Genomic DNA, 21,609 nt, shown 5'->3' on the forward strand with positions numbered 1-21,609 from the left:
AAATATTTTCCTAGTGAATAAATGTCTCATGTCTCTCACTTTTATTCAGTCCACATTGTTACAAAGAGCTGGAAAACTGTGATGTAAGTGTAACGGCTGTGGTCTGCGGTCCGGGAGCTGTGGTCATTATTTTTTATGCCTTTCATTGATTTCCTTTGACGATGCAGATCTGAGTGAAAGTAATTTAGTGTCAACTTGTGGTTTAATTTAGGATCTTAGTGTTTTCTCAGTGTTTTTATGAAGGATTTAGTTGGTTGATTTCAACAACTTTGGATTCACATGATGAAAATCATTAGGTAAAATTAAATGTGTATCTTTTCTTTTATCTGTAAAATTTATTATTTTCAATTTGGAATGAAAAGGTAATATGCATATCTTCCTAAATTCTTGGTTTAATTGTTGCTCATTCTATTTCAAATGTTACATTTTAGCAGAATTCATTTTAGGATTCATTTGACAGCATTTAATGAATGCTCCCTCAAATATGATTATAGGGCACAGCCACGTGGGATTTTCACTGGAACTAGTGATGACACAAATTATATTGAAGGATATAAAGAGCTTCCTGGTACCGGCAGGTCATTTAGGGGTTGGCAATTCTCGGTAGACTCATTCAAATATTTTTTGGTAGCATGGTTTTCTTGTTACCACATGCATTCCTTCAGGCTCAATCCTAACATACAGTTTGTAAATAATTACAGTTAGTATATTTTCATTATTTGTCTGCATGCTTATGGAAAGATCAAAAGTTAAATGTTTTCATGCATAAGTAGAAAATATAGATGCCGAGTATCCAGAAAAACATGTAAAATGATATTTTTGGTAAAAAGGATAATTATCACTCCGAATAATATTTCCTGTAAGATAAAGTTGTAAAAGCAGAGGCAGTATGTAGTTAAAGTTAATCATTGTGAACATATGAGTAAACTTTTTATTTTTTGTGAAGTGTCCGCAACTTGCATATTTATAATGTTTGTTTGTTTAGAAAAATGTTGGTGACTGTATTAGCAAAATATTGTGAGTGCAATTGTTTTGTCTTATTGTGTGAGATAAGTGATGGTGCAAGTGTATGTATTTACGCATGGTACATGCGCACATGTACAAGTGAACTAAATTCGGAACTCTCGTACCTGGTCTGTTGGATTGTTAATTCCTCCCTACTCCCTGCATGGACCAATCATGCTTCAATGTTTTCTTTCTCCCTTCATGTTCATTTGACTGACGGATGAATTATCTGAGAATTTTTTTGCCTCTGTATCATATCTTATTACCTCATAACCAAGAGGAAAATCCCATACTGTCGGATGAATTTAGATTCTTTAATTTATGAGGATTCTTCAGAGATCTGGGCGATTGGGAAAACTCTGTCCCATGCAATTCAAACAATTAACTCTCAAACCACTAAGCTGGACTAAATATCATTGCTACACTTGGAGGCAGATCACCCTCTTGTAGCTGAAGCTCCACATGCACACCAACATAATGAACACACTGAGCAGATAATATCTCAGCTGAAGATGCTCAACGCAAAACCACTGCTCCCCCCAATGGACACTCTGACCATTAATGCAACTTGAGGTAGGTTTTGCAAGGACACAGGTTACAATACGGTACAGCAACAATTCCCTTGCCTCTCAAACCAAATGCAACCTGGCATCCAATTCTGCAACAAGCCCCTCTTAATCTCCCCGTACTTCCTTCCTCCCTTCATATCAATGTTTTTTTTGAGCCTTTTCTCTACATCCTCACTCAATGTCCCTGTCATCAATTCCCTCCTCCAATTGAAAACTTCTTTGCTAAATGCCCCATCTTATGTGCCTTCCCTTATTACACCTCTGAAATAGGTGAACTGTTCCACCTACTCTAGTTTATGAGTTCCTTTTTTAATATTTAACTTAGCCTTTCTCTATGTATAAAAGCACATGGCCTCTGCATTGTTTACATTCATTCTCATGCCTTTGCACTGTTGTGCCATTGTATTCAGCAATGTATGCAACTCCTTGGCTGACTGACATCCTCTATATTGATTGCACTTAGAAACACAAAGAAAGCCACTCATAAGTGCTTCTTTAAATATTCTGGTGGCACAACCACCTTTTTCAACACTACCATATATGCCCATGAAAAAATGAATAAGATTTCCAGGTCATTAAATGAAGAACACAATGCATCTTTCCGCTGTTCTTTATTTACGTACAACTAGTTTCAATGCTTAGGTGTCATCATAAGGTACCTGATGATGACGTTTAAGCGTTGAATATAGTTGTACGTAAATAAAGAACAGTGGAAAGGCACATTGTGTTCTTCATTTAATGAACATGAACTTCCTCAAAGTGGAACACTTGAAGATTTCCAGGCAATGTTGTGTTTAGAACCTGAGAGGTGGCATTTATTTGGCTGGAAAGGCATAGTGAAAGAAAGCAGGCTAATTTTGTGGTCATGGGACGAGCAGAAGTACTGAGTGAATAATGTGTGTGTGTTGGGGGAAGCATCGAGGAGAGCGGGCCTCCGTCTCTTTGGTCGATAGGGGTCAGAGTGTGGGAGGTTGTGAGCAGGGGTGGCAGTCGGACGGAGGAATGAGCAGGAGGGAGGGAGGGAATTCTTTCGCGGTGCGTCATTGGTCCATTGAGGGAGGAGAGAGGCACGATGAGCAATCGAACCGAGCAACGTGAGAGTCATCGGGGTGTTTTTGAAGTGATGGGATGAGAAGGGGTGTAGATATTGAGAAAGCTGTGGCAACCCATAATAGAACAGGGTCTCAAATAGTTATCTGCTGTGTGGATGATGGATATTGGCCATAGCCATCCACCCACACTCAGTTACGTTCCTTGATGCACTCATCCCACCACCACTCTCAATGTCACTGCTCCTGACTTTTTAACGTGTGGCTTTTGTTTTATTTTTTATTCCACCCCCGCCTATCCCTCCCTCCCTCCCTCCCCCTCTCTCTCTCTCTTTTTTTTTGCAGTACTCCCAAGTCTTGCACCAGCACCCCCTTCCCTCCTCGCTCCCTCCCCCCCTGCCGTCACCCAGCAACCACCACGCTCTCCCAAGTGGCAGCAGCAGCAGTCCCGAGCGCCACCCTTCCTCTGAGCCACCACCCCTCCCCTCCCGCAATGTCCCCCCCACTTCCCTTTCCCCCCCCGCCTCCCACCACCAACACCATGGCGCCCTCTCCGTGTTCCAGCAGATGGTGGCAGATGGGGCGGCCAACCCTGGTTCTTCTTCTTCTTCCGTCCCGCCTCCCCTCCCCCCTCGCACCTCTCACATCTACTCACAATTGCAATTTACCGATGGTGTTGACTCGGGCGCCCAATTAACTCAGGGAAACACTGAAAACCTTCACAAACTTCACACGCCATCGACTAATCGCTGCGTAAGTAACTTATGTGTAATCTAATGCATACCCATGTATTGGCTGCCTCATAATTGCTATCCTGTCTTTTTTTTTATTTCACTGTCAATATTTTTTTAACTGTTTCCCTCACTGGTTTCTGTGGATATCTGTTTTTTTTCTCGTATGAATGAAACTCTTCATTTTACGTGACTAATACTTAAAAATAACTCACTGTGCATTTGTGCATTGATTCTTAGTGGTTTTTGGAATAAAGTTTCACTCCTAGGAAACTCCTTAATTTATTAATTTCTGGAATTGTGTATAATTTATGCAAATTAATTATCCTAATTAAAATCTAGGCGGAGGTGTGGTTAATTTGTGAATGCAAAAGTTATCTCCTGTGATTCTTTTTGGCATTATTTTCCATGAGTGCTTCCTGTTAGATTTTTCCAATGTAATTGTTTTCCTTTGTATGTGATCTATTTTTCTAAATTGTGTATTGTTCCGAACTTGGGCACATCTATATCAAGAGGGCAAAATATTACAATGGTATTGGGCTCAACCTTTTGAACAATCATCTTGAGGAATATGACAAACTTTGTAAAGTCACGTAAAGTAAATTAAAATATTTTAATACTGTACTACCGGCTTCATCACATAAGTGACACCTTCAGGTACAATTCTCTAAAAAAACTGCATCTCTAGAAATGGGTTGTTTCCACTCGTGGAAACCCCATTAATGAATGACACCATGTTCAGCCCCTTATTTCCGCAACTCCACTTCCCCAATTTTAATTAAGCTTCCTCCACCTCCTCAGACCCATGGCCAATCACCCCTTGCCTCTTCTCCCCTCCCCCTTTCTTTTTCTCGGAGCCTTCACACCCATACTATATTGGCGTGTGTCTTTCTGGAGAATTTTACCTGAAGGTGTCACCTATGTCATGAAACTGGTAGTACTGTAATCATAAATTTGAATTTACAAAGTTTGTCATATTCCTCAAGACAAAATGTGATATCATAGAGTAACCTGCTAGCCGGTTGTTCCATGGTGATGTTTTTTTTTATTTGCCTTAGTCTGTGTTGAAGGCATTTTCATATCCATAATTCTCATGCCTTCCTATGGCGCAGTCAGTGTCCTGTCCTTGTAAAATTAAAATCTTTACTCATGAGATTCGAAAAATATTAATCGGTCAAATATGCAGTGTTTAACCATTATTGTATATTTCTCCTTTGATGGCTAATTATTTATATGATATACCTTTTTCATATTTTATTTGCCCTAGAAACCAACCCTTCTTCCCTTAAGAATAATTCATAGAGGTATTTTCCCGAATGATGGCACCCAATGCTATTTGCTCATGGATGCCATCATGGTATCTGCTCTATGAAATGTGAGAAGCTATTAAAACTATGTGAAATGGCATCAGAAGCTATTCCATAAAAGTCACCAATGCCATTTTTGGATGCTGTTTGAGTGCCGGGCTGACGTGCTCGTGCCATAATGTCATTGCTGAATTAGTGTTGATAAATGCAATGGCTTGTGGCAGTCATTTGCCAGAATTGTCACTCGACACGAGCACTGCAAACATGAAAATTAAAGTAAAATCATCAAGTTGATGCAGCTGATTTAAATTCACCTGCTACAGGCTGTAAAAATATGAGTTGTGATAATTTTAAAGAGGATCAATCAAACCATTTGGTAGTGTATGACAAAGATATTGTCTGTTCTTTTTGAGTTCTCTACGAATATTGAAGGCTGCGATAGAGGGGTGAATGTTAGGTAAGCTAGGAAAGGGAAAGAAAAGGATTGGGACGTTGGGCGAAATGAAGGAAACACACTTTATTTTAGAGGGTCTTACTGTGGTGATGGATGTCCGATTGTTTTGGTGGAGAAGGCAAGTAAATAGGTCATTGAATCGTTATCTAGGCTGTGTTCATCAAAAGCTTCAATGATTTCTCGCACTTTCTTTCGGCAATCCTCCATTGCCATTTAAGCGCTTCTGCAATAATTTCTGGAGTAATGACACATATTGGCCAACCACTATGCAGATCACCATCATCCAAGCTGTCCAAACCAAGCTTCAACTCGTTTGGCCACTTGGCAACAGTCAATAATATGAAGGAGTGGAGTCTGCCAGAGTGTCTGAAAGTCAGCTTGAATTTCCTTTAACTTCATACGTGTCTTTACAAAGTGTTTAATCCCTGCTCGAATCTTAATTTTTTTTCATTTCTCCAACACACTATACAGGAGGGAGCAACAACAGAGAGGTGTTCGCACCACAGATCTCTTCCCAGAGCACTCACGCGTTATGTGTTAACTCAAAGCATTACCTATTACTATGCTCATTGCGCTAGTGCTGAAGTGTGGTGATGATTCTTAGAACCTTTCAAACAACCCATAGTTGTTCAGTGGACGTAAATAGTCCATGCTTGCTCTTTTTTGATTGCAGGAAACTATCATTACAATCAATGGCATTATTTGAAAGAATATTTTTCTTTTGTCAGCCTTGCATCAACTTGGATCGTCACACAATAGTAAACTTCATTCTTCCCTAATTCTTCTTTGACATCAGTGATAAGCAGTATTGATGCTGGTGGCTTTTACGGGATAACTAATGGTGCAAACATAATGATTTTTACACTCTGAAATTGTTGCATTGAGATAACAGTTTCAGGTTTAACTTTGTGGTATTCCTTCATTATGAGGGTAAAAAGAAACTTTACACTTCCGCAATAAATATAGTATTAATATTTCACAACCATGGTTTCGATGGTGCGTATCATCAGGAGGTGAGATGCGCACCATCGAAACCATGGTCGTGAAATATTAAATCTTTATTGTGGAAGTGGTAAGTTTCTTTTCACCCTCATAATGATGCAAATTTCAGATGCTGGTTGAAGATTTGAAATTACAGTATAAGCCCCATGTTGTTAGTAATAGGTTGTGTGCCATAAAAATCAAATGAGTTGGTTTGTCATCATGAGGAATGCTGTGTAAATTGCATCTTGTTTTCATTATATTACATTATTTTGATTGCTATTGTTATTCATATCTTAATTTCCTATATGATTACTTCCAAAGCACTGAGGATCTAATTCTAGAAAATAAAGAGCTCCGAAGTACAGTGGAACCTCATATAATACACACAATGCGATCCGAAATCGTACTCTTAAAGTGACACAACTTTTCTCATGTTCATTAATGTAAAATATGATAATGCCTTCCATGCCAAAGAAAGTAAATTATGTAGGAGATAATTATTCAAAGAAAATTATGTATACATTGTTTAGGATCGTGGATCACGTTCATCTTTTCTCCTATCCCAGAATTGGGAATGCGACCTTGATTTGTAAAAGCAAAAAAGAATCAGTATAAATTGTTTATTATTTATGAAATGTACCTAATTCCTATTTACTAGAAAACTGACTAGAGACATTTGTTTCTTCAAAATTTTGTAAAAATGCAACTCAGAATTATAATAAATAAATTTCTGGCGCCCACCGCCACTGCTTCATTAGGGTAATGCCTCTTGGGCCAGATACAATGCAACAGTTTCCCATGACCTCCACATCTCATTCAGCCTGCTGTTTTGGGTTTGAAACTTCATAAAGGCTTGCGGAGTTCCTGAATGATAAACAAGCTGGGGTGTCATTGGCAAATCGCCGCTTGTATTGGCACAAAATATCAGTGCGAGATGGTCTTTCATTGGCTTGTGGCCTGGTAATGTATTCTCTTCTACTGTTATATGCACAAATATAGCATCTTCTTCCAGAAGAGATTTGTCGCATCACGATTAAAAACCTGTTTGGCAGGTAACCCCAGAATCCATGAGCTCTCTGAAGTCACCGATTCAGTTCTCCGTTGCCTTGGGGGTCGGAGCTCACTGCTTCATCATTCGTCACAGTGCTGTGAATGCTGTTTCTTCTCTTAAACTTCTCAAACCATGCTGGGCTTCCCTTAAATACTTCTTCAACTGTTGGTTATCTTGACATCCTCCAAATGGGGTCCGCAAAAATCACTTTCCCCTTCCCACGAATGATAATCTCATTTGTATTGTTGCATTGCGATTACTTTTTGTTTATCCATATGAGAAGCAATCTTTCAGCATTGCTGATGATGGATAGTGACAATTGCAAAGATATTCATGTCACTCTGTTTGAAGCATTTCTCCTTAATCTTGTTCTTGGAGAAAATGCAAATTGTTGATGTGGACCAATTGTATTGTATGTGCAAGCGAGATCGGCCATGCTCACGCCTTGTTCTTGCTTTTCAGTAATTTAACGTTTTATTTCTACTGCTATTTCATTCTCGTATGGATGTCTTCTTGCTGCTTTTTCTTTGGCAATGCATGTTAGAACTATGGATGAAATATTATTCAACAGTGCTGAAAAAAAACACAAATAGTAAAGCGGAAGACTTGTTAGAATTAAGTGTGATCACTAGTGACGCAAAGATGCAAGTGGAGTGAGTGCTAAACACAAAGTGATGTTGCGGACGTGCAATCATTCCCAGGAAGTCCTCTCTCCTCTTCACTCGTTAAATGATTCGTTTTCAGTCAAAATAGACTTGCTCATTATGTGAATTACTCGCTGTTCAAGGTGGTCGTTAAGAGAGTTTCCACTGTATTAACAATGGGATGGCTAATCAGCCTTGGGTTGCAATTGGCTTAATTCATTATAGCATTAATGTTCAGGATTTGGTTGTATGAGGTGGGGCATTATAAAGTGTTGATGAAAGGATTGGCCCATGACATTAAGATTTTTTGATGAAAGCTCTTGACGTGCTTAACCTCGTGTTTGCTGTGACCATGAATGAGTTGAATAAGGGGAACAGGAAAATGGGAATGTGTGTGTGTGTGTGCTGTTGTTCGTTTATCATGCATTTTGCGTTGCGCATCAGGTGGTCTGATCTGCTGATGGAATGCATTGGGGCCTAATAATGACCTCTTAGCTGTCTGAAGAGCCCTGTTTCTTTCGAAGATCAAAACCCTTTGCTTCCTTGTCATCAAACTCCATTGTTGTTTCTCTTTTACCCGTAGCCCTAAATTATTTACTTTCACGTCTCAACCATTGACGATTCTAATGAATCTTTAAAACTTGAAGAAGTAAATGTGCTTGGATTGTATCCAAATACTGCCTTTCATCATAATAATGAAACGTTTAACTGACGTTAATGAAAATATCTTATAAACATTCTCTTCATTGCCTTTATTGGGAAACCATGGAATAAAGCTGAATAACATAAGCATATTCACATATTTTTCTTACAAGTGTTCTGATAACACCATGGAGCTAGGACTGATCTCTGGAAGTGAAGTGCACCAAGTCCCCAACTAATGTGGCTTATCGGTCCAAAAAATCTGCTTCTATTGAAAATCATGTAAATCAAGGCATGTTTACACCAGTTCATAATTTACTTTTTTGAACCAATGTGGCTGGCAATATTGTGCTAACTATTATTATTATTAGTTTTAGTTCAAATCCTGTTGGGAAAGTTTTACAATTAAACCAGGATAAATATTGTAGGTGTTAGCTCTAGTCAGCATGGCGCAAAAAAATAATTACATTCCAAGCTGCAAAGTACGACGACTCATTCATTAGCTCTTTGTACATTTCACCTCCTTCAATTTGATCCAAAATGTGTATTCCGTTCCCCTTGTGCCCCCCTCCCCCTTATTCCCTGCCTTTCTCGCGTCTGCCTGCATTGCTACCCTCTCTGCCGCTGCCTCTCCTCTCCCCCATTCATCTCTGCCGTTCGTCTCCGTTCAACTCCGCATGCACTTCTCAAAGGCCTCCTCTTGCTCTACCCTTGTTTCAGAGTCAGCCAGCCGATCTATCGGCTGGGCGTTTTTTCGCTCACACATTTACTTTTCTGTTTGTTGCAAAGCTTTTGTAGGCAATGTTTTGAGTATCTGTTTTGCCTTCTCATCATTGCTGACAAATTTTCAAGATGAAAATGAAATATATGTTAACACTTTGATTATTTGAACATTAGGAGTTTTCTGCATTGTATCTTATCTTGTTTTCCTGCGATGCCATATCAACGTAAGCTTATATATATAAGCTTACATTTCATCATACGCCTCTCCATTACTTACAAGCTCATCTTTGTAATACTAATAGGTCGTCTTTGTAGCGAGCACTATTTATCTTGTCCTAAACACTTCTCTAATGACACGTGGTAATTCATTTCAATGGAAATGAAACATTTTATCTTCACTCTGGTATGGCCAAGTTGTTTATATTCGATTTCTTTCCATAGTCCTAGCATATTGCTGCATTGTCATTTCGTGGGGATGGGTGTCAATTCTGATCTAATTGAAGTCTTTCAGCCAAAATTACTCTCTTATAAATGCTACAAATAAGCCCTTGAGCTTTTCCTTCTTCATTTTCCTAAATTCTTGAGTAATTCTGCAGGGATGTTATCTATTCCCACAGCCACCCTTGGTTTTATTCCATTTAATGCTTCTTCTATCCTGCAGTCAAGTATTCTCTATCCAAGGCTAGCCATGCCAACATTATCATGATTCTCACTTATTTTACCTTTCAGTTCCTGTATATATTCTTTCCAATTTGTCGGAATCTCTTCTTCTTTGATAAATATTTGACCAATAGCCTCTCTGCTAGTTAGTGTAAATTGGAATTTCCTCTCTTACCTCCAGACAGCTCCTTCATCATCCTGGACAGCATGCCCATTTTACCCTATGTCTGTTACTTCTCAATGTCTTCATACTGCTCTCTCTGCCACGTTTCCTTTCCCCTTTTACTATCTTACATTCGAGTGTTGTTAAGCTATTTCTACTTTCATCTCCCTAATTCTGGCATCCTTCCATTTTCTTTGTGTCTTATGGGTTGGGAGATAAGGTGATAAGACTGTAAGTTGAGAGGTCTTGTGCTTTCCATAAGTCTTAATTTGCACGGCACCCCTTTAAACAAGTTGCAATCTCAAAGTCAGCCCTTCTACTTTCACCACACTTAAGCCTTGCTGACAAGAGTGCTTATTTTTAAAACTAGCCAGCCAACCATTGGACACGGTGATATCTTTGATTCCCAATCTTGTGGCAATGCTTAATACTTTTCTCTTACAATGATTACACTGACGAATATTTTATGACCCATCAATTACAAACCAATCTTTCAATAATTCTTTGTCCTTGGAATGCTTGACATATTTTCTCTTTTCATACAAATATCTCTGGGTTGGCATGCTTCAGAATGGAATCATAATTTTCTATGATTGTGTCCACTGTGGAAGCCTTCAATGTTAGATACTTAGCACTACTTAATTAATACAGATTCCATCATGAGAATCAACCTGCTCCATGATTTTTATTGTGTTCTCAGTTGAGCGTGTTCGTTCCTTGGCCTCGTCTCTAGATTGTCAAGCAGGATAAAATTCTTCCAGAGTGATTGAAGACAACTTAACACATGAGAATCTGTCAAGGCTTCTGTGGTGTGCAGATATTGAAAATCTAAGTCTCCCAGGATTTACGGCACTGGTCTACATTTCTGGAACAACAGTTTTGGTGGCATCATAGGTGACGTCTTCTGACCTGAAGACTGACCTGTCTAATTGTTGTCCCAGATAGTTGTTGCTGGCAAAACTGTTGTCCCATAAATATGGACTAACATACTATAGATTAATCCCTGGAGACTTAGATCTTCAATATGAGAATCTGAGTTACCTCGCCATTGGACTCGGACACTTCAAAATTGATTGATAAAAATATTTGATTGTGTAGTTTTCGAGAATTAGATTATGTTGAGGCAATGCAAAAGATCCCAGTCGTCAGTCTTTGTGTTCTTGCGTTTTTTCATGCTTCCAACTTGTTTGGGCCAGGAGTTATTTTCATTCTGTCATGATTCCAACATGTTTGCGAAGTGAATAGTCTCCCTCGGGTGTTATTGCAATGCATAAATGACGTAGCTACCTCCTGCCCATGCAATGTATTCACTTCAGTGCACTTAACTTTTCCTGGAAGACTGAGATTATGAGTCCCAGTAGTTCACATTTCCATCACCAGGCCCCCTAATGTTCAAATTTTTCACTAAAACTGTTCACATTACTGCTTCCTCTCTCTCTCTCTTCTAGGTGTTTATGCACAAAAAGAAAGTCAAAAAAATTTTTTTGTATTAAGACTGATATACATGAGTAACTGTTTTGGAATGTAAAATATTTTTAATGGAGCACATTGTGATGCATCTATAGAGAAAACTAAAAATGAAATTGTGTGAATATGGGGTTCCACAAATGTTGGAAAACAATGTATATTAATTTTTTATCGTGAAGTCAAAAATGGCTTAAAAATAAATCACCCATTGTACTGAGTCGAGGATTGCCATTCATGTCAATTGTCAGAAATACATTTTTTGGTCGAGGTTGAAAGTAATGGAAGATAAAATGATGTATTAAAATTAAAAACATTTTCAAAAGCCTCTGAAGAGAGTTAGTGTAAAGTGTGGATTTGGGAGATGTTAATGATTTCAGCAGTGTTTGTTTCAACTTCTCTAAAGTTCATATCTCTCTTCATGTTTTTGATTCCTTTTGTTTGAATATGTCCACCTTGCCCAAAGTATTCCACTGTGAAAATATCCTTTCATGTTTGTGCTTTGCAGCCAGGGGCCACTCCTCAGGGCGGTACGCACACACACCAGCGTGCCAAGTCCAGCCCTGACCCACTCAGCATGTCGCTTGGAGATGGTGAGTTATTCCTTGGAAGGGCTGAAGCAGCAATTAGCATGTAACTGCCAACTTGTGTGTGCTAACAATGGGATTAATTGTGAAATATATGTATGATATAATCAAATATCATGTATGATATTTCATGTAATTCCATTGCTAGGAAGCTGTGAAGTCAAGGCAGCATTACTGACATTTACCTCAAGTGCTCACGTCGATCATGGTGTGGTGCTTTTGTTAATTTCAAAAGTTTAAACCAAGAGCCAAGTGTATATTTTTCTTTTAAACTTTGTTTTTGGCTATCATCATTCGTTACAATTGATGTTCTTGGCATTTTTTTCCTCCACTCTCTGTTTGTCCTTGGAATTAGGGACAAAAGGAGAAGTTAGGTGAGGGAGGGAGGAGAGTGTCTGAGAATGCAGCATGTTTTGGTGATTTGTTTCAGGTTCAAAGAGCGTGAGCACGTCCGGGTCAGTGTCTGACTTGTCGCTTAGTGGGAGGAAGTCCAAGGGGGGCAGCGGTGTGTGGGAATTGGACTCCCCAAGGGTCACGCCTCCTGGCACGCCCCCGCCCCCCTATGGTGGCACGCGGGCAGCAGGGAGCATCGCCACCGGGGAAGCAGGTAGCACGGAAACTGAAGACATGGATGGCAGCTCTGCACACTGTACAGACACTGATCTGGTGAGTTGTACTCTTGAAGTACTCCTGAGATTCGTGTGCTGAATAATATTGGCACTTATCACCTCATCTTGCAAAATGGGAAAAGAGTAACGCAGAGGCAATAATATGATAATGGTAATAGGTCTACAAAGGTGGTCATATGTGAGAAGAAGTATGCTGAAGGCTAGGCACCTGGGAGTTATCAATGCGGTGGCTCTGTCAAATGGCTATGGAACTCTCTCAAGTGTGGACGAATCCCTTCCATTGATACCTCCTAGATATCAATCCTTTTCTTCCCATTGATTTAATTATGATTGATGGTGATTTTTATTGACCCAAACATTGGTAATTACATACTACCCACTTTTCAAAAGCCTCCATTCTAAGTCTATCATTCTGCTTCAGTGACTACAGGTTTTCTTTCATCATCAATCATTCTGCTTCAGTGACTGTATGTTTCTGTGCCGTACATAACCGCTCTCCATGCCAAAGTTTTAAGGAGCCTTTTCTTATTATCCTTACTCAATGTCCCTGTCATCAATTTCCTCCTCCTTTTGAAAGCTTCTTTCCCTTGGCTGTCTGACCAACTAAAGCTGGCCCATCTACAAACTTAACTAATTTTATGAATTCTTTACCAACTTTCATTCCCATCTTCATATCTTTCCATGAATCGTAAGGCTTGGTCAAACTTATATTATGTATTCCCCGCTGACTCATCTCCAGATCTTCCCTGTACCCATTTTCTTCGATGTGCATGTTGAGCAGTATATGCAAAAATGGTCAACCCTGCCTTAGGCCTAACTTCCTAACACTGCCCATCTCGGCTCTCCATTTACCTCTTGCACCTGAGCAATTTGAGACTGGTACAGTATGTGGATAGGTCTCCTATCCCTCTGGTCTACTCCCATTTTCTACAATACATTCATCAATTCCACCCAATGCCTCTTATCAAATGCCTCTTTGAAATTTATGGTACAGGCAAATACTGTACTTTTCCATTGATAACCGTGATGCCATTGCAATAATGAGATTATTAATCGAGAGGAATATACGAGGGTCATCCGGAAAGTAGTACCCGTTCGTGAAATAAAGACACAAAAGTAAATATTAACAAACATAAAAAATTTTATTTGAAAGAGGATACTTTAAACTACTTCTCAACATAATCTCCAAGCAAATTAAGGCATTTGTCATAACGTGTGACAAGTTTCTGTATTCCTGCTGCATAGTCCTTCGCCGCCAGCTCATTGAGATACAGGGTCACTCCTTCTTTAAGTTCTTCATCGCTGTCAAATCTTTTTCCTGCCAAAAAGTCTTTAAGCTTTGTAAAGAGATGAAAATCTGAAGGGGCCAAGTCCGGGCTATACGGTGGATGGCCGATCGTTCCTCACGAATTCGTCAACTGAGCTCACCAGTTGGTCTGTAATGACAGACGGTCTCCCCGTAAGCTCATCGTCGTGTGTGTTCCCCCTCCCCATGTTGAAGTTGCGACACCACCGCCGAACAGACGACTCGTCCATTACATTGTCTCCATACACCTCCTTTAATTGGCGATGAATATCACATGGGCGAACGTTTCTTGCATTGAGGAATTTAATCACTGCCCTCACTTCACAACTGGCGGCGTTCTCAATTTTTTTAAACATTGTAAACAATCACAGAAACAACACAGGCAATGCTAGCGTCACGCAACTTGGCTCAGAGAAGGCAGACAAGCCACTGAAGCTATCTGACCTCGTCCAGCGGCTACTCGCGTCGTCAGCACTTCATGCGGCACGAACGGGTACTACTTTCCGGATGACCCTCGTAGAATACAACCAGCAGGTATTTGCCTGTTTCGTAGATTTCCAAAAAGTGTTTGATAGAGTGAATTGGGAAAAACTAATGAGTATATTGCAGAAAATAGGAATAGATTAGAGGGAAAGGAGGTTAATCTGCAACCTGTACATGTCTCAGACTGCTCAGGTACGAGTGGGGAACGGGGAGTCCGGATGGGCAGTGTTAGGAAGAGGTGTAAGGCAGGGTTGCCCATTATCACCGTTGCTGTTCAACCTGTATGCAGAGGAAATGATTAAAGAGGCATGGGAAGAACTTCAGGTAGGAATGAAAGTGGGCTGGGAATTCATTAAATCAGTTAGGTTTGCTGATGACCAAGCTTTAGTTTGTCTGTCAGCCAAGGGGTTGCAAGTATGGCTGAGTGAATTGGAAATTCAGTGGGACAGGTATGGGATGAGAATCAATATTAATGAAACAAAGGTTATGCGATTTTCTAGAAAGAAAAAGGCCAAGCTTAACATTAAAATAGGAGGGCAAAAACTAGAGCAGGTAGAACAGTTTACGTATCTCGGTAGTGTTTTGGACCAACACGGTCAAAGTAGTAGGGACGTAAGGAGAAGAATTGCGCTAGCCAAAGAGGCTTTCACAAGGAGGAGGGAGTTGATGACAGGGACGTTGAGTAAGGATGTTAAGAAAAAACTCGTAAAAACTTTTATATGGAGCGTAGATATGTACGGCATGGAAACATGGTCATTGAAGCAGGAGGATAGATGTAGATTGGAGGCTTCTGAAATGTGGGTTTGGGGATGAATGGAGAAGGTGAAATGGACCGAGAAGAAAACAAATTAGGAAGTACTTGGTATGGTAGGCGAAGAGAGGGGTTTGTTGGGAGAAATCTTATGGAGGCAGGAAAAGTGGCTGAAGGGGGTATTGACCGGCAGCGGGATGTTGAAGACTGTGATTGAGGGGAGAATGTTAGGCAAACGAGGAAAGGGAAGGAACAGAATAGGGGTATTGGACGGGATGAAGGGAGGAAGAAAGTACTCAGAGATGAAGAGGGACATTGGGATGTTGGGTTTGTGTATTTTAGAAAACCCCAGTTTTATCTCCTCCCAAAAATACACAAACCCAACATCCCCTGTCGTCCTATAGTTTCCAGTTACAATTCTCCCACCGAAAGAATCTCCGCATTCCTTGACCACCACCTACAACCACTTGTACCCTCCTTGCCCTCCTTCACGAAAGACACATACCACTTCCTCAACCGTCTAAATTCTGTCTCTATTCCCTCCACACCCAACCTACTTATGGCCACCATCGACGTTACCTCACTTTATACTTCTATTCCCCATGCAGAAGGTTTATCCTCTCTCCGGCATTATCTCTCTCTACGCCCCCTACCCCAGCGCCCCTCGACGGAATTTCTCCTCAATCTTGCCACTTTCGTCCTAACTAAAAATGCATTCGCTTTCCAAAATTGTTTTTACCTACAGACAAAAGGCACAGCGATGGGAACGAGGATGGCACCATCATACGCCAATCTCTTCATGGGCCATCTCGAAGGGACTTTCCTGTCACAGCAACCCTTTCAACCTCTTTTCTGGGTCCGCTACAGAGACGATATTATTATTCTCTGGAAAAAGGCTCTGATTCTCTCAACAATTTCTTATCCGACTTAAATTCATCTTTCACTGTTAAATTCACCTCTTCCATTTCAGACTCCACCATCACCTTTCTTGACACGGACATCTCACTTCAAAACAACCAATTCACTACTTCAGTACACATCAAAGCCGCTAACCATCAGCAATACCTACACCACACTAGCTGTCATCCTCAACACACGAAACGCTCGATTCCTAACTCTCTCTCTATCCCCGGATACCGAATTTGCAACACCACAGCCACTCTCAACAAATACCTTGACAATCTACATCTTGCACTCCTCAAACGCTGTTACCCCGAAAAGTTACTACGAAATAAAATCCACCGTTCCACCCGACCAAACACACCACACAATAACAAGCCCACATCTGACGCAGGGCTCAACCTTTGCACCACCTATTTCCCCGGATCACACAGACTGAAAACCCTCCTTAAAGAACTGTTTCCAATTTTACATGACAATGACGCGACCTCATCTTTACTACCCCAATGCCCATCTATCGCATACAGACGACCCGCCAATCTCAAAAACCTTCTGAGATCCACCAACCCTTTGGCGCCCCCCCGTGACAAATTTCCCAATATTTCCCCAACTTGCAACCGCCCCCGATGTAAAACCTGTCCTCTTATTATGCCTACTCCCCTCTCCCTACATCCCCTCATTGCCCCCTCACCTCGTTCCCACGCTAATTGCCTCTCAAAAAATATTATTTATCTTTTATCATGCAAACATTGCACTTCCTTTTACATAGGCGAATGCATTACCCCCTTATCCATCCGAATGAATAATCACCGGTACTCCTGCAATTCTGCCTCACTCTCTTCTCTTCCTATCCCTTCACACGCCAATTCCCACAACCTTTCATTCGACTAGTGTTTCGCCCTCAGCATCCTAGAATCCTTACCTGATTCAGCCACCAATATAGAGGTGAGAACTCGTGAATCTGCCTAATACATATTAGCTTTCCGTTCTTTCAAAATTCCCACCCTTGACCGCCATATTTAATTTCCCTCCCAGCATTCCCTCCACACCTCCCCTCCCCGCCCATACCTCTTTCCCCTCTCCACAGCAACAGCATATTTTCAGTCTCTCTTGAAGAAGACCTCTGAGAGGGCCGGAAGCTCGAACAATTTACCGTGTGAGTGTCCTTTTAAATGTTGCTATTCTATTCTATTTGTGTTATATTGTGTCAGCCCATTATATATACATATATATATACACATAGTGTGTTTATGTTTGTATATATATATATACCTTGCTTTGCTTAAATGACTGAGGTATTCAGTTGGATATCAAGGGATCTTGGTTCAATCCCAGTCAAGGCAAATGATTTTTACTCTCTGAGAGTGTTGCATTTTAATGCACATTCATCGGATGACTTTGTGGAAGTTACTGTGGTGACATCGCCTGCTGTTTCTTCAAATTATTCTTTTTTCTTTACTCATGGCTGATGAGCCCTTATGCTAATAAGCTCAGCCGAGTGCTATTGTAGGAATGAAATTTTTAATATTATTTGCCCGATAGCTCCCATGAGCAGTCTTTTAAGTCATTTGATGACCAGACCGTGAGGAGAGGCCTTTGTGAGATTGGTGGCAACTCATAAGCACGCATCTCCTTCACCTTTCAGAGCTATGGTTCTCAGCCGGAGACATTCGTCCACCGCCCAAATGGTGGCAGTGGGCAAGCCGTCAACCCTACCATTGGCGGGCTCCCAATCCAGCAGCCGATCATCGCCATGGAGGACGATGAGATGTCAGATCAGGAAGTGGTGAGGGGGATGCTTACTCTCTGATTGTTGTCTGCTCCATCGTGTCGCTTGCTTTGCAGGTCGTGTGTAGAGAGGGTGGTCGTTATATTTCATGGTGCCAGAGGGGAGGCTATTATTGTCCACCCAATCCGCTTGCCCCCTCGTTCTTCAGAGTCCCAAGCCTCATGTGCTCTGAACAGCAAGCCCCTTCATGTCCTGTGCATGACAACTCACCTTTGGCCATCGCTAAATCAGGCCCCTCTTGCTCAGTGACGGGGGTGATTGCTCCATGTGGTAATTTTGGGGAGGGTAGGAGGGAGCAATGCACCACCACCCCTTTTTTCTGATGCTCCCTTTGCCCCTCCCCCCCTCAAAGACTATGCCCCTGGGCATTTATCCCAATTACTCAGTTGTGAAAAATAAATGTACCGAATCACTATGTACCGATCTTGCATGAGGACGTGTAAATAATGAATAAGTTCTGAAATTAGTGGTTTTTACTTGGAATAAAAACATAGGAAACACTGTATACCTTTTACAAATTCAAAGGACGGTGGGACATGCTGCGATGGTGACCTTCAATGTAGTCATCCTCTGAGATGCATTTAAATGCAACAATTTCAGAGGGTAGAAGTCATTCATTTGGACGGGGATTCGAACCCAGGTCCCTTGATGCCTGGCCGAGTGCTCGAGCCAGTTAAGCTACCGAGGCATCTCCTCTTAAAAATAAAATTTCAGTGTAAGGGGATGCTCTGTAGTTTAACTGGCTGAAGCCTTGGCCGGGCATCAAGGCATCTGGTTCAAACCCCGGTCGAGGCAAATGATTTCTACCCTCTGAAATCGTTGCATTGGTGTTCATTTAATTTATAATTAAATTAATAATCATTTTGTTCATTTATATTTTAAATGTTTTCTTTATGAAAAGGTAGTGCTTGCTGCATACCAATTATTTCAGTACTGGTCCCAATATTGAAATATACTGTGAATCAACTTTGAATTTAGTTAATATTTCTCTTAATTTCTACCAAAAACTGGACAGTATTGAATCAATGTATTTGATTGCAAAAAATAATATTTCCATGGTTAAAAATTAAGTGCAATGAGGGAAGTTGTGAATTGAAAGGTTTTCCTTACTTATATTGTAAAATTAAAAAAAATGCTGAAACAGAAGAGGCATTGCCTTTTTCCATAATTCTGCCATCTAACCCTGTCTCCCGTCTCTCTTCTTTAGCCATCTCATTATTTGGTTATTTCCTTGGTCCTCCAGTCTTCATTTATATGCTTTGCTTCTCTCATTAGCTAGTAATCAGTGGACTATCCGTGATCACACTCACGATTTCATGTGACAATGTAAAACACCCGAGGGACCCATGAAAAACCTCTTTCATATGTGATAGTGAAGCCATGGACAAATGCCTTGGTACTGAAAACCTTTGCCATTATTGGAGCAGTGTATGTTGAAATTGCCATGCTAGACAGTAGCATATCACGACTCTGTCTAGGTTCACGAATGTCCACCACGACTTGGGATAACGCCACACTCACTCATGCAGTTCTGTCGCTAATGGTTTGCTGGTGTGCCTTTTGTCTATCTAGACTCCCAGATAGTCTAGCAATGTCTGTGATTGTATCGCCAATGCTCTGAGTGATGGTCTCTTTTATCTTTCTCATCAATACGAGCATGACCTTGCCGCATCTTCTGACCGGCAAGTTGCAAGCCAACCACTTACAGCCAAATTATAACAGATGTTTTATTTGCTTTATAATTCACCTTGTTGAGGTGCTTATGAACAATAATTATGGCAACTTGATTGGCACAACCTATCGTTTTTGGCCCGCTGGCTATTGGAAGCCTGAGGACTGCATCTTACATGATTTTCCACAACAAAGGACTGAGTGCCAAGCTTTTTGAATACCACCTGTAATCATTTGGATCCTGGGACATACTTCTGCGTCATGCGCCAAAGTTCTTCCTGTGAAGTAGCTCTAGGTTACTTAGGAGGTAGTCTGGGACTCCCATTCTCTGCAATGCATTCAGTATGTTGGTTAGCCCTGCTGAATTGAATGCATTTCTCGTATCCAAAGCGACTATGGTACAAAAATTTTATTTCTTCAAGCCCACCATTTTCCGGCTAAAGCTTCACATTCCAGTTGGACCACATTGTCTGTGACATCAATCACTGATCAAGCTATACGAAAACCGTACTGATGTTCATTGAGGCCAGGGCTCCTTTACTGAATATAACTGTACTGTTGCAGATGGTGCTTACGAGCACTTAGCTAGCTGTATCCAGCAGACATTTCTGTCTATATGATGATGGACTGCCAATGGTCCTTGCCTTTTGGTAGCAATACCAGGAACTGCTTCCACTACTCCAGAAATATACCACCTTGGAGGAAGCATTATGAACCTCAAGAAAGAGTTCTGGATTCGACCTGGTTGCAGCATTCAGGGCAACGATTGGCACCCTGTCTGGGCAGGGACTTTCAAGTAACCATACGATACTCAACTTCTTCCCGCTATTTCTTTTGCTTGACTTAATAATGCCCTTACTAAGGCTAATTTAGCATCTGCATGATGCTGATCCCGGGCCATTCAAGTTATGCCATGTCCCCTCGCCCTTGGTGACAGCCTCCCGTTGCAGAGGGAGGCTTGGCCGAGTTCCCCCAGTACACGGGCAGGCGCTTGCTACCTTTTGAGGTCCTCGACCCTTCTGCATTATGCATTGTAGGTGGCGTTCACTTGTGACATCAGCTGCAATTCCTTAGTTTCAGTTGTTCCCGTAAATTCATTACACCCTTCCAGTATGACAGAGACTCTCTATCAAATGTAGAAGTGTTCCGCCCAGCCAATTTTGGTTTCTTTTTCTTCCTTATATTACCCAGGATCTGGAGATCAAAGAAGCTAGCCTGGCCATCATTGTAAACTTGTTGATTGTTTAACATGCCACCTGGTATCTGGCTGAACTAGACTATTGCTCATGAACGATATCGCATCAATAATGGAACTACTCTTATTCCTTATGAACTTGGAAGTCATGATAATTTTCATGAGGCGAACCTCAAGCAGCTCTAGGGCATCTAAAAGACGTTTATTTGCCTCTCCCGTTAGTCGTCTTGCTTCCACATGTGGTGGCCAATGCACGTGACAGCCACTGGTTGTCGGCCTCTTGGTTGCTGGATTAGCCTATCTAGCTATGCCTCGTACTATTCTAGGGCAGCACTCAGAGGTGCATAGATGCTGAAGATATACGTATCAGCCACCTCGACACACATGAATCCCTCAGTCTGCATGGGCTTGGTTTCCTCTCCGTTTTACCCTTTGCCCATCCGGTTGCCTGCTCATTGTTTCATCCAAGACCCACGTTCACAAAATTTCAATGTTCTTGTACTTCTCGCACAGTGCAGGAACATTATTGGTGCTCTCTAATTCTGGGCAGCATTGTTTGAGATTGATTTGGGGAAATCTCTTGTTGTGTTTAAAGTGGCAACTTTGACTGCCCATACTGGGCAAAGGGAAGGAGCTTCCAGTTCAACGGTTGCCATTGTCTCGTGCAGAAGGCGAGGTGAGCTCTCAAAAAAGACGAGTGCCTTTTTGCATTTTGTGGAACTTTGGCCGTCTATGGTCTTTTTTCAACAGAGAATTTCCTTTCTAGTGTATGTGGATATAAGAAGGGATTATTGTCATGTGTGGAGTGTCAGGTTGTGTTCTGTTAGGAGAGGCAATGAAATGTATTATTGT

General features: G+C 41.1%; 1 protein-coding gene across 5 annotated transcripts in view; it reads left to right on the forward strand.

Moving 5' to 3' along the window:
• RhoGEF2 (Rho guanine nucleotide exchange factor 2) overlaps nucleotides 1-21,609 on the forward strand; it is a 394,018-nt gene that overhangs the window by 63,521 nt on the left and 308,888 nt on the right. For all 5 annotated transcript variants that reach the window (XR_011702249.1, XM_071593430.1, XM_071593432.1 and 2 more), the window contains exons 7-9: nucleotides 11,955-12,039; nucleotides 12,464-12,699; nucleotides 17,748-17,888. Coding sequence is in view for 4 of the 5 variants with exons in the window: in XM_071593430.1 (XP_071449531.1) it covers nucleotides 11,955-12,039; nucleotides 12,464-12,699; nucleotides 17,748-17,888 (462 nt within the window). In the remaining variant the exon portion in view is untranslated. The remainder of the gene's footprint in view (nucleotides 1-11,954; nucleotides 12,040-12,463; nucleotides 12,700-17,747; nucleotides 17,889-21,609) is intronic.

This window comes from Hetaerina americana, unplaced genomic scaffold (genome assembly GCF_022747635.1).
Source record: "Hetaerina americana unplaced genomic scaffold, ioHetAmer1.1.p SCAF_6, whole genome shotgun sequence".
Classification (NCBI taxonomy): Eukaryota; Metazoa; Arthropoda; class Insecta; order Odonata; family Calopterygidae; genus Hetaerina; species Hetaerina americana.